At 41.2% G+C, this 14643-nt stretch overlaps 1 protein-coding gene across 3 annotated transcripts in view; it reads left to right on the top strand.

The window, feature by feature from the left end:
- Window positions 1-2471: 2471 nt before the first annotated feature.
- The window catches only part of stat4 (signal transducer and activator of transcription 4), a 39612-nt gene continuing 27440 nt past the window's right edge, over window positions 2472-14643 (top strand). For 2 of the 3 annotated variants that reach the window (XM_063213679.1, XM_063213677.1), the window contains exons 1-4: window positions 2550-2855; window positions 3454-3579; window positions 6880-7015; window positions 11353-11451. In XM_063213679.1, coding sequence (XP_063069749.1) covers window positions 3455-3579; window positions 6880-7015; window positions 11353-11451 — 360 coding nt within the window. In that variant the 5' untranslated portion in view covers window positions 2550-2855; window position 3454. The other variant, XM_063213678.1, reaches the window with a different exon arrangement.

Here is a 14643-nt window from a genome sequence, read left to right as displayed (position 1 = left end):
GAAGCATTTGTTTTGAATTACTAGAGAGCACAAACTTACTTAGCCCTACTTGCAGGGCCGTTACGAGACATTTTCACGAGGTCAAATACTGCGCGCTGTACTGCATACTGTACATTTCTTCAGTCAAACTCGTAAGTTCGTGTTCATTACTCCCTGCCTCGAGGATGCGCTCGAGAGTGTTTGATTAGAACACTTGCCTTGTAATGTGTACCTCTGTGTCCTCTATGGTGGTTAACTTACGGCCATGGCCACTTGTAATGGTGAAAAGGGGAGGCGGACAATTTCATAGTGATCATCAGTATAGCTGTCCATGATCTGATAATTAAAAACCACACCACTCAGTCAAAAGAGCAAAATGATTGCTGATGCTGATCCTCAGTTAGGCCCTAACTACTATCCCCATCGTCGTTATGAAGATGATGATGATCATCATCATCGCTCTCTCTCCCTCTTGCCTCCTTTCTCCCTTTTCATTATTTTCTCTTGTTACAAAGCACACCTCACTGTAGCGAAGGGGAGTAGAGTTGCCCAGCTGGGACTCAACCTTCTGGGGTAGTAAACTGGGGCTCTGACCACTACACCAAAGAGCCACACTTGTTAGTGTGGCCTCGTGGCAGCCATCCTGCTTCTGACACCATTTGTAGCGAAGGGGAGTAGCGTTGCCCAATCAGTACTCAAACCCAGACCTTCTGGGGTAGTAAACTGGGGCTCTGACCACTATACCAAAGAGCCAGACTCATTGGTGTGACAGTCAGAAGACACACCCACAACCCTAGTGATGGTCACTCCATCACACTCACATATTCACAAACATATTATAATAATAGCTCATTATATCACGTATGGCTTTTGTTCTGAGAAAGGCAATCATGCAAATTCCCACAACTGCGGGATTTCCCTGCTTGCCATGTGGAAATGTACAGGGTCACAGCATACAGTACATGTCCTGTATCTGCGTCAGTATGCCTTGATTAGAGGCAGTAGCTCAAACAGACTTGACATGCATTGTCTGATGGTGCCTTAATTCCATGCAAAGACGAATAAAAGACCTGAGGGTGAAACTCCTCTCTTCAGTTGGCACCTGTTTTCAGCGTTCAACAACTTTTGATGAACAATACATTTGCCAAGGTATTCAGACAGGCGATGAAGTGGTCAAGCTGCACTGTAAGTGAAATATATTTATTATCACAATAATAAATAACAATAAATATTATTATATAATATGTGTAATAATATAATAATATATAATATATATATATATATATAAATATTATATATTATATATAATAATATAATATTATATTACTGTTTTTATTTTGCAAGTGCTACACTCTCCTCTACTTCATATACTCTTCTCTACCTCACAGCTGGCTCAGTGGGGCAGGATTTGTACTTTCTGAACTAGGAACTGGTGGTGTTTGCCTATAGAAAATAGATCTAGAATCATTTCAATAAAAAATGTAGCCTAATGATAATTTGAATTATTGGTTGGGTGGTTGTTTCAGAGTCTCTCTCTCTCTCTCTCTCTCTCTCTCTCTCTCTCTCTCTCTCTCTCTCTCTCTCTCTCTCTCTCTCTCTCTCTCTCTCTCTCTCTCTCTCTCTCTCTCTCTCTCATGCCTTGTGTTTATGTGCTGTCACGTCACTCCTCAGTTTTCCTTGAGGCACAACTCACTTCCTTGTACAATGGTTGTTCCAGGGAATTTACACACACACACACACACACACACACACACACACACACACACACACACACACACACACACACACACACACACACACACACACACACACACACACACACACACACACACACACACACACACACACACACACACACACACACACACACACACACACACACACCTTGACCCAGGCTTATAGGCTATAGGTGTCTTGAAGGATCAAATTACTTTTCTTTTTTTTTTCCCTCTCAGATAGACACTCCCTTTTCTTCTAAGGTGCTTCCTTGTTCTTGTAAACTCCTGCAATGCTGTCCTGTCAGAGTGCCAGGTGATAACACACCTGTTCAGCAGCATGACACAGCCAGCGCCTCTATGGCCAATGCAATCATCCTCATGAATTATGCAAAGCCCAATGTTGACTCCCACTGGCATTTCCCCTCCCACTATGATTGTTTCCATTCAATATTATGTAAATATGTAGACTGAAGTGTGAAAGTAAAAATTGTGCTGGCCAGAACATAACAGCTCTTTTTTTATATTCACTTTGTTTATGTTCACAACCGTTATTGCCACAAAACCTTTTTTTCACAAGTTAGGCCTACTTGTAACTCCAGAAATTCTTCTCCAGAAAATGTCAAGCCAACCCCACCCACCCCAGTGTATTTGTGTTGTGTCAAGTGCGCCTCACTGTAAAGTACATTACGCACACCACACTGGGAGGGGCCAACCAACTTACCCAAGGACAAAAACGAACTGCCTACTGCCATCAGTGTTACACTTTGGTCGAGAACTATCGGAGGCAGGCAAAGAACGCAGCACAGGACGTATGCAAAAAGTTGCTGTGGCATAGACGCAGGTATGGTATCGGATTACGCTTTCGCTTTCTGTGCACGTGATATTTTACATTAACAGACGCAGGTGTGATTACCACTTCATTGAGGAAAAAACGTTTAGCTAGGCTATTTAAAATATGAGGCGCATAGCAAGGCACATTCGGTCGTTTTAAAGAAATTGTGAAAGAAGTTGTTGCGCACGCTGACATACACAGGAAGTACAGTAAATTTCCTGGTGATAGGCTAAATATGTAAATAGGTCGGCGCGTGTTCGTTTTATTGCGGCTACTCTGTTGGGGTTGTTGGACTGGATACCTGTTAGATTGTTTAAAAACTCAAGGTGAGAAATATTGTTTACAGTGACCCAATTACTTGGGCTTAACATGTATGATCCTCGTCTTCTGTCTGGTAATATTGATTTGTGAATTTTCGTAAATAGCTTGATCTGTTGGCCTACTTATACTGGCTTGACATAAACTTACCCCACTCACTGGCCCCAGCGGCTAGTGGTTTTCCTCTATTCACTTTATTGACCTTTTTATAGCCACAGTCTTTACATCTCAGCTCAGAAGATGAAGTGCTAAAGATCAGTGGTCAAAAGATCAATACCAGTTTTGCTTCCAACATGAGAGTAAATCAGACAAATGGAAACTAAGAAACTGAGAAACTGATCTCTTTCTTGAACATAAAACAATTGATACAGCTGTAACAACAGAACAACAACAGAAACAACACTGGCATTACATAGCCTCCAATAATCTACCTGCCATTCCGGCTCAGCACTCAAACATAGCCAGCTGATTTACCCTTTTCAATCCAACTTCTGTGTTTATTTATGTCCTACATTTATGTCAGTGTTCATAAAACTGCATTCATTTTTTAAAAAGTGCTATCCTAATTGTTCATTATATCTGTTTTCTCTTTTCCACAACACACAGGATGAGCCAATGGAAACAAATCCAGCAGTTAGACATCAAGTTCCTGGAGCAGGTGGATTACTTCTATGACACCTTCCCCATGGAGGCTCGGCAGGTGCTGGCCAACTGGATAGAGGGCCAAGACTGGTATGCTATCGTTTCCTGTGGTGTGGTGACACCCATTACTGGAGTCCCTTTGGCTGGTTAACACCAGACGATCTCACAAGTGAGATCACAAGTGAGGGCATTATGAATGGGTCATTTGGCATATACAAACCCCAACTCCATATAAGTTGGGACGCAAGGTTAATTGTGAATAATAACAAAATACTGCCATTTTCAAAAAATCTGGTTCTGTCATTAGTTGGAGAATGGTACAAAGAAAACATATCAGCCATCAAAAATGACCAAAATTATTGTTTTGGGGGATATTCATGAATTTGTAAATCCAACGCGTCTCAAAAGAGTTGGGACGGGACAATAAAAGGCAGCAAATGTCGAGGAAGACTAAAAACAAAACAAAGGACAAAACGTAACAGTTAATAGCATTAACCGATGAGATGATTTTATATAAAAACAGTGTTGATTCCTATCTTGGACATGATCTCAACAGCTTAAATTGTAGGTGTATTCCTTGTCATATTTTGCAATGTTTTCCTTTCTGTAGTGCTTACAGTGTGACAGGTCTTGACCAAAAGCCAGCCATTTTATGTCCTGCTGGTCCTTATGTTGAAGTTAAGCTGTTAAAACATAGTAGAGAATGCAATTTGTCCTTACTGTGTGGCAGTAATTGAAGGTCTCCCTTCAAAATATAATGCACGAGTGGCTTTTCATGCTGTTCAAAACCCATTTATTTCATTCAGTACTGTATTCAATTCTACAGGTGAGTTAGAACAGCTTAACCAATGTGCTACTGCACCCCCATGCCATCATGGAGGCTGACTTTTGAAGTTAGCACTAACACAAGTTGCATGGTCAATTTTTACTGTAGCACAGGATGTGAAAGACTCTATTATTTTAAAAAAGAATTGACTTCTGCAACTTCTGCTGACGTCTGTAAGCAAAGGACAGTTTCCCATGTCTTCTGGGTCTATTTCAAGTGAGCTCGGGTGGATAGGGGAATGTTAAACCCCTCTATCATTTGCACACATGAAGCGTCCATTTAATATGGTCAAGTTTTCACTAGCTGTAATTCTCGGAGTGCTAGAGTGAGACTACAGCCAATATATATTTCATGATGTCATGAACCTATACAATGATTTTAACGACAAAAATATGTCTTATATACACTCGATCACGGTAAATCAAGGGAATTCAAAACTTTATGTAATAACTATGGTAATTGTTATCTCTGCATTTTTAAATCTGAATGACTCAGCCTCTCTGTGATTGTCTTATACCTGGACACTCAAATTGTTCATCAGTACAATTCATTTTGAAATGTTCTTCCTTGTTGTTTTATCTTATTTGGATGTTAATAACATTTCACTGATCCCCGTCCCAACTTATTTGAGACGTGCTGCAGTTATCAAATTAGAAATGAGTACATATGTCCCCTAAAACAATATTTTTTCTCGGCTTTAAAACTTGATATGTGGTCTTTTCACTATTCTCCATCTAAGGAATGTATTTAATGTTTTGAAAATCATAGCATTTTGATTTTATTCTCAGTTTATCAAACGTCCCAACTTCACCGGAGTTGGGGTTTGTAATATGTAGCCCATAGCCAATTGTGTCAGTTGTAGGCTTATCTATTCAAACCAACTGCAATCATCGCCTTTCCACCCTCCACGCTCTCTGATTGGCTCCCTAGCTCAGGCTCCCTCGCTTAGGGTAGATGCCATGCTGTCTTTCAGATCGGAGCGATTGTGCAGAGCAGCATGGGATTTGGATTTCCCTGGCTAGGGTTCCCTTGGGGGCGGCAGAGAATGCAGGGGGTGTGCAGAATTTTGTCTGCATCGAGGTTGTGATCAAAATTATACTTGTGAACATTATAATTACAATGTAGTACATTATAAACGCCAAATGATAAAACCAAAAGAAATAATATTTTTGGCACACATATAAAGTCATGAAGATATTGATTAATATCGAGATCGCTACACATTGTAATTAGGCTAATCACTTACATCAATTCTTTTAGTGGGTAAGACTGTTGGTAACTTCGGGGGACGTGGCTTGTCTTGCACTCTGGAAAGGGGTGCTTTATTAAAAAAAGAATAAGAACCATGCAGTATCCAATTGTACACCATTGTGGTTATAAGTAGTATGACCTTGCCATCCATAAAGCTCCAGTCAGTTGATATGTCCCTACACATTGCTACCAGACGATAATTTGGTAAGACCAGTGGCCTGTTCCAAACTCCACACTGGGCCCTGTTGGGGTTGAGTGCCCTTAGAGTGTAGGTGAAATTCGAGGGTGAACAGATTTCATTAAACTATGTAACAAACATGCTGAAAAAGTGTACTTAACCCCACACTTTGAAAAATGACAATTTTGAGGGCATCATCTGGGTACTTATCTTCCATGTGATTTTGCCACAATTACAATGAACGCCTTACGTACTCAAACACAGTGCGGAAAGGGTGGGAAGTAGGGATATTTTAACATCGGAAATTCCTTTGCCACTTTGCTTTAGCTGCTTACCATGTAGCTCTTCTGACTAAAATGAGTTGGACTGAACAAATGAGACGACAGATGATACAGATATTACACTCTCACCTGAAACGAACCTGTTTGCACATGGAACGATGCGGTAGCACTACCCTGGCTTGTCAGGAGGAAGATGGCTTGTCAGCACTATGTATAAACTTGGGGGAAGTGAATTGTGAAACATATCATTCCTGTCTCTGTAAAGGTATTGTGTTTTATTTCCAGATTCTTGTGGTGTCTTTCCTGTGGTACACAGGAAGGTGCTAAATGCTTAATATTGCCAATTATTAAATTAATTGACTTAATGACATTTGAAGAAACAGCGTTCTTTGCAAGATTCCTCAGGACTTTGTTCCTGCTGAATAAGAGAATGTAGGCCTACCTGATATTTTTGTGTGGGAAACAAAACAAAACTTTATTCAGATGGTAAATGGACTGTATTTATATAGTGCTTTTCCACTCCTTTGAGCCCTCAAAGTGCTTTACATGTATGCCTCCTATTTAGGCATTCACTCACATTCATACAACGGTGGCCATGGTTTCCATGCAGGGTACCACTCTGCCACAAGGAGTAATTTAAGTATCTTGCTCAAGGACACATTGATTGGGTACAGGTAGAGCGGGGCTTGAACCTGCAACCTTCTGGTTGTAGAACATGCCCCTCTATCAACGGTACCAACATCGTGCCATTTACTTCCAATAGGTAGGCTATTGTTTTGAAGAACTGTGTTGAATAAAACGTTTCCACAGTTTGGACATCATACCCTATACTGTATATCTCCTCTGGTCTCCAGGGAAGAAGCTGCTACCCAGGAGCCCATGGCAACACTGCTCTTCAACAACCTCCTGATCCAGCTGGACCGCCACTGCACCCAGGAGCCCAACTTCCTGCTGAGACACAACCTCAAGAGGATCACACAGCAGCTGCAGGTCAGGAACATCTACAGCCATTGGCCATCTCTGTCTGTCTGTGTCTCCATCTCTGTCTTTCAGTGCACCGTTTTTTTCTGGTCTTCAAGAGTCAAAATCTGCCATATTCCAAATGCCCATCTCAAAAATGTCCCACAATGCCTCCCATCTGAAAAATCCAACCTTGCTGCCACACAGACCTAGATTTAACTAGGCCGATACAAACTAATTTAATACAAACTAATTAAATGGGCTGCCACAATCAGGCCAAAATCTCTTTCATTACATTACACTTAGCTGACGCTTTCATTTTTTCAACGCGACATACAGTTATTATTTTTCAGGGTATTGGTTACAGTCCCGGGAGCAATGTGGGTTTAGGTGCCTTGCTCAAGGGCACTTCAGCTATAGATGGAGATGTAGGGAGAGGTCAGGGGGGGTTTGAACCTGCAACCCCTAGATTGAAAGACCAACTCTCTAACCACTAGGCCATGGCTGCCCCAATATGCCAATATGCCTGTTGTAACTCCACTCATCTACATTTGCATCTGGGGCATCACTGGGGATTGCACTATGATCTTGAAACGGAGGAGAAAGCGCAGAGCAACGCAGATGCAGTCTTTTTTTATTTTAATGGTTTCACAACATATCAATGGACTAATGACTTCATCAGATCTGAGGAAGATGGTTTGATATTGAAGCGTTAGTCCATTGATATGTTGTGCACCAATAAAAGAGCAGAAAAGGTTGCAGCTGTAAAACTTGTGTGCATCTGTGAAGCTTCCTCTTTATGATTTTTTTTTTGTTTTAATACAAGCTCTCATCCTTTTTTCACTTTGTCAGCCCACTTTCAGAGCTTTTAGGCGTAGTAGCACTGTCATGACCGTATGGTTGTACTGCACTACATACTATTTTACACAACTTCCCTCGATTAGTTTTGTTCTCACTCTCACACGGTTATGTCCGGGTGCGAGCAATTCAAACTCAATGCCGACAGATAAGGAAGTGAAAAATGACACGGGAAGATGCATCTCTAACCGAAGGCACTGTAGATCCACGTTCACTGTACATGGCACAGTCACCAAGGCCATTAGGTTTACGTGCAGTACACTCTTATATTCTCTGTGAGGGTACTGACGGACGTGCACTTCCTAGAACGATTTGTAATCAACTTCTTCGGCACATTTCTCAGCAGGCACGTTTTCTACTAGCAAGGCAAAGAGCAGCAGTTACGTGGACGTAAACACAAAAGCATGCCATATTGCCCAGGCAAATGTGTTGCAGGCATAATCGTGCTGAGGAAGCAATATATTTGGCCACAAGACAATTAAGGTGATATTACGCCAACTTCTAGTCATTTTAAAAATGAAGACTCATTGTCAACAGATATTTATTAGAGGATTCTTAGCGTGATGCTTAGTTACTGCTTTGTCCTACCACTGATGTTGCACAAAGTATTGTATCACTCTAGAGGTCATAGATGTCGAGATATATTAGATCAGGTGCATGGAGCAAAAGAGAAAAGCTCACAAAGCAAGTTTGGTTTTTACACTAATGAAAAGACACAAGGTTTGGCACAAGAAGCTTCTTGATTGAGAGCACAGCAGGCAGACATTTTAGCATGTGTCCAATAGTAGGTGTCCAATTGTAGTTGTCAGTACTGCTATTGCTGTATGTGTTACCATTCATAGTGCAGATGGTGAAAAAAGGATGACAGGTACAATATACTTTTCTATACCATAAAAGATAGTCCTACAGACCGCTATCCTGAAGTGGTCCGTAAGAACCTTTTTCTTAGTGAGAGAAAAATGAGGTAGAGTTTGTCACACACTTGGCGCCTGCGCAACATGCAAGGTGACTTCCGTGGAAACACACCTCAGCAGAACTGAGAGGCCTGTGGTCGGGGGCTCTGGTGTCGTTTTGGGGTAGGACGCTTAAGTTGAGAGGAAAGCTCTTAGGCCACAGAACACGCTTCACAAAGGAACACAAGAGTAACACTGTTGACTCCTGTTGACCACTTTGGTGTTTGAGGACTCCGTGTGTTTCATTCATTGTTTTGCAGTAGGACTTTAATGTTGATATGAGAGTGCTGGGGCCACAGAACGCTATCCATTAAAGAGCATACGCATAGAACTGTTCCCTCTTCTGGGTAGGTTAGACACGTGTGTTCCATTCATTGTTTTTATGATAGGATGTTTTTAAGTTGATAGGGAAGCACGTAAACCACAGAACACACAATAACAAAGCACTTTTGACTCGTCTGGTTACCATGAGCATCATTGTTTGAGAGCTATATGCCTTTCATTCATTTACCATCAACTTCCTACAGTATTTAAAAAGGTGAAGGGTCATCATCTTTAGTGACATTGCCAGAGCAGGCACTTTTTCCACATTCCACTTGGTATCAAAAAAACAAAATTAAAAACACGATCTAGTTTCAAAACCCAAGTTTTTCCCCCAATGTATTTTTTTTTCAAAATGTGCTTATATTTCTACTGAGCAAGCTGTTTTTTTGCAGTGAGTGGGTAGTGCAAGCCGTTTGGCTTAGTCAGAGACCGATGAGCGGCGGGTGGGTGACCACAAAGTCTGAAATTCCCTTGTAGAGTGGGAGCTTGATGACGATGAGGTCTCAGAGTTAGCCCAGTCGTCCACAGCCATCCTGACAGCAGCTGCACATGTGCATTTGTGTGTGTGTGTGTGTGTGTGTGTGTGTGTGTGTGTGTGTGTGTGTGTGTGTGTGTGTGTGTGTGTGTGTGTGTGTGTGTGTGTGTGTGTGTGTGTGTGTGTGTGTGAGAAAGAGAGAGAGAGAGAGAGAGAGAGAGAGAGAGAGAGAGAGAGAGAGAGAGAGAGAGAGAGAGAGAGAGAGAGAGAGAGAGAGAGAGAGAGTGTGTTTGCATCTGAGTCATCATGATTTCGATCAAAATGTTTTCTTGCCGCTGCGTGTTGGTGTGTGGGCAAATAGGTATTTCTCCCTTGAGAAACCCAGAGGGACTGAACAGGGCTGACAAATGTCAGGGCTTTTGTTTTGCTCAGTGACTGGTACTGAGGAATTAACACGCAGCCTCAGAATAGGGGGCAGTGAGACAGAAGGGTGCCAAGAGAGCGGTGTTGCACTTTGATGTGTGATCTTTTTTCTCGATTGGGTGAATTGAAATTAGGATGCCATCTGATTTGCCCCACTTTTTTATTTTATCAAAGTGGAGAGCATGGTCCTGAAAGTTGTGGAATGCAATGAAAGTTGTTCTACTTTCAGTTTTGGTCAGGGCATTGAAGATGCTCTGTTACTCAATCACTTGTGCAATATGAGTCTTGTCTTTTTTACATTTTCTCATCAATGAGTCGATTTTTCTTTCAAACAAGAGTGGGGTGTGAATGTAAATGTAATGTTGAAAACACCATGTTGCACAAATACTGTGAGAATTTTTAGTTTTGGTTTCAACTTTTCTGTCCGTATTTTTTCGGCTTTGTTTGCTATTCTTGCTTTGACAAACAACATCATAAAAAAGAGATAAAAGAGAAACAGTAGGACAACAGCTGAAGCATCACAGCAAACAGCAAACTCACATCCTCTCTGTTTGCATCCTGTGTGTAAGCGGGTCCACGAAATAACACACTCATAGCTATACTCACTGTGCAATGTACACATTGTGCAATGCACACATTGTGCATATTGTGTCATCTAAGTTTGCACTGGGGAGTATTCCGAGAAGATGGTTCAGTAGTAATCCAGGTAAAGCTATCCTCATGGTAAATCATCCAATAGAGGAGCCCGTAGGCCTCATTTTCTTAAATAAATTACAACTGCTGGCTATCTATTATGAAGTTTACCCCTTCCTGTAGAGTTAACTGTGGCAGGTTTATCACTTAACCATGTTAGTGGAATAGCCCCTCAGGTCCATAGCAACACATGTTGTGCATTGTGTCATGGTGAAGATGTGCTTCATTGTGCCCTGGAGTAAGGCATAACCCCACATTGCTTTGGGTGCTGCAACCATTACCTTGTACCTAAATAACTGTAAGTCGCTTTTGGATGAAGGCGTCAACTTAATTTAATATAATGTAAAACGTCATTCACATCCACATCTAAATTAAAGGATATACTTACATGTCCTCATTCATTTAGATAGGCCCCAAGCGCAAAATAGATGCTGAAAGGTGCGGATAAAATGGATGACCTAATACTCTGTGCTTCTCTCAGGGGTTGTGTTCCTGGACAAGGCGACACCCTGAATTGGTATAACCCTCTGGGGACTGTAATACTGTATAAACATTAGTCTGTACCTAAATAAATGTAAATGGGTGCTGGGACTTCGGTCCTTTGTGGAAACGCCTAACACTGAATTCTCTGCCTCTTCCAGATGAAGTACAAGAATAACCCAGTGCAGGTGGCTGTGATCATCTCCGGATGCCTGAGGGAGGAGAGGAGGATCATAGCTCTGGCCAGCGTACAAGAGCAGGTAAAAAGGCAGGATATAGGGAAGATGAAATCTAGAATGATAAATGACACTGCTAAACATTGTGTCCAAACTGTTTCATAGAGCGATTGGTAATTCTGAACAATTGTGCTATTCCATGGGTTGTAAGCCAGCATACAAGAGCAGGTTAAAAAACCTTAACCAGGATATAGGGAAGGTCAAACAGTTCAACTCACACAACCTGGCTGCTGTCTTCACAGTCCTTTAAAGCAACGACAATTGGGTTTTCGGTAACACTTTATTTTAGGGACACATCTATTAGCACTAATACATACAATATTAATGCCTGTGTAAGTAACTTGTAAGGCATGTACTAAGCAAAATAAGACAGTTGTTAAGCATGTTTTGACAAATGTCTTGTTCATGCCCAATTAGGGATTTATTACTAATATAACCTTAGTAAGGACCAGTAAATATTTCTATTTATTAGTAGGTAGTAAGTGGCAGAATACAACGTGTATAAGCTCCCGACACACTGTGTGAACAAACCCTGAACAGTGTGAAAACAGATGCGGAATAAGGGTCCCTATTCTAAAGTGATGCATTGGTCAGCCCAGATGGCTCAGGGCCTCCGCACTACCAAAGTCCCCCTTGTTACCTAGGGCCCCCACACCACCCAGCCCCGCACTTCCTAGCGCCCCCGATCTACAAAGTGTAAGGGTATATTAAAGAACCTATTTATACCCAGCTGAGTTGTCTAGATTTCTCTTTTTCATATCAAGCTGTGGAAGGTAACAGGAGCCTTTATATAGCAAGGATTGAAAGTACACTTGTCAATGGTGGTGGGTTGGTGAGATGTAATTTTTTTTTCATGTACCACTGAGTTTTAATTGTTAAAACAGATGCGGAATAAGGGTCCCTATTCTAAAGTGATGCATTGGTCAGCCCAGATGGCTCAGGGCCTCCGCACTACCAAAGTCCCCCTCGTTACCTAGGGCCCCCACACCACCCAGCCCCGCACTTCCTAGCGCCCCCGATTTACAAAGTGTAAGGGTATATTAAAGAACTTATTATACCCAGCTGAGTTGTCTAGATTTCTCTTTTTCATATCAATCTGTGGAGGGTAACAGGAGCCTTTATATAGCAAGGATTGAAAGTACACTTGTCAATGGTGGTGGGTTGGTGAGATGTAATTTTTTTTTCATGTACCACTGAGTTTTAATTGTTAAAACCCCCAAAATAAATGCAGAACATTAGAATAATAGTTTTGAAGCAAAACTAATCTATTCTTTTGTGATAATTAAGTTAATGTTTGAGAACATTAGCTTCAAGAAGTGCAGTGCATGATGGGTATGCAAACTAGGCCAACAGCCAACCTACACAGCTCTGAGCCTACGTCCTTAGCTCCTCCCCTCACTCCTGAAATTTAGATGCTATCCAAACAATTTGCTATGTACGTAACAACAGAAATATTATCATTGCTGCATTGGCCATGCATTGCATTTCTGACTAAGGGCGTACCCATCATGCACTGTACTTCTTGGAGCTAAGTTTCTCAAACATTAACTTATTTATCACAAAGGAATAGCTTAGTTTCGCTTCCAAACTATTACTCATCGTTATATTCTGCATTTATTGTAGGGTTTTTACAATTAAAACTAATTGGTGTATGAAAAAATGACATCTCACCACCCACCGTCATTGAGAAGTTTACGTCCAATCCTTGCCATATAATGCTTCCAATTACTCTCTCACATGTTGAGTAGAACAAATGAGATCTACATATCTAATGTAACTATTGAAGATTCAATAATGAGCTTCCCAGGGGGGTTGGGGTAGAGTAGGGGCCCTAGGTAGTGCGGGGTCCCTAAGCCATCTGGGCTGAGCAATGCATCACTTTAGAATAGGGACCCTTATTCCACATCTGTTTTCACACTGTTCAGGGTTTGTTCACACAGTGTACCAGGAGCTTATACACATTGTATTCTGGCCCTTACAGCTTACTCATAAATAGAAATCTAGGTCTACTAGGTCCTTACTAAGGTTATATTGGTAATAAATCCCTTATTGTGCATGAACAAGACATTTGCGAATAAATGTCTAACAACTGTCTGATTTTGCTTAGTACATGCCTTACAAGTTACTTACTAAGGCATTAATATTGTATGTATTAGTGCTGATAGATGTATCCCTAAAATAAAGTGTTACCGGGTTTTCTTTCAAACTTAAAATAATGTCTCCTAAATACAGTAGTCCATTATTAAAATTTCTTTTTAACCCTGTTAGACACGCCCCCTTCTATGAATTAGCTGTCACCAGAATGGTAATGTCCAAGTTGCAATATATTACTAAAGGCCCTGTCCACTGTCATAGTGGTGTAGTACTATGGTGGTAAGGTTTTTTTTCAGTGACTTTTACACCGTCCCAGTGGTGGAACGACGTGTGTTAGACTGATTCGTTAACTTTTAAAAGCACTTGTGTAGTTGCTTCCATCTATTGATTATTATAGCAATCAGTCTATCTAGCCGGTCACTTCGATCAGACAATCTGTACGAAAAATGGCCTTGGACAGTTCAATGCTTTAGTGCTCTTTCAGAAAAATATCTATTCAAAGAGCAAGATGGAAACATTTGGCATTGCATAATGCCATGATGGAATCACAAATTGCCATGGAAGTTAATAAGTGTTGTCAAGTAGACTCACACCATTAGGCAGAAAGCTCTTTGTCAAGTCATTTCCTGTAGTCTGCATGTCTAGATTCTCAGCAGTGTGGAAAGAGGCACCTTTGTTTCTGCATTGTGGGGCCACTTGGGTTCAGGGAGGAAACACTTACACAGGCCGTAGCTGGGAGACTTTAGTAACACTTAAAAAGTCGTCAACACCTGACCTTTGATGCTTCTTATCTGTTGATGATATTACCGCAGAAATGATTCTGCAACATGTTGTGCACTGTGCATACAGTAGTGCAAGTAACCCTATTGGACCAGTCTGGAGGGACGTAACAACAACGTCACTTCTAAAAATTTCAGACATCACTTCTGAAATATTTTGGCACCAACAGTTCACAAGAAGCTTGCCAAATTGTTGATTTCCACTGAGCTGTCTTACATAATGTTCTCCCAGTAAAGACATGTGATGTGGTTGGAATGGTTTTTGGTTGGTTTTATTTTGTTCTCATTGAACGATAGTTCCTAATGTCTGCTGATAATGGGAAATGTGTTAATATAAGGCTTG

Source organism: Engraulis encrasicolus, chromosome 13 (assembly GCF_034702125.1).
Source record: "Engraulis encrasicolus isolate BLACKSEA-1 chromosome 13, IST_EnEncr_1.0, whole genome shotgun sequence".
In the NCBI taxonomy this organism is placed as follows: Eukaryota; Metazoa; Chordata; class Actinopteri; order Clupeiformes; family Engraulidae; genus Engraulis; species Engraulis encrasicolus.
Note: the sequence above shows the minus strand (reverse complement) of the source record. Positions and strands in the feature narration are given on the sequence as shown.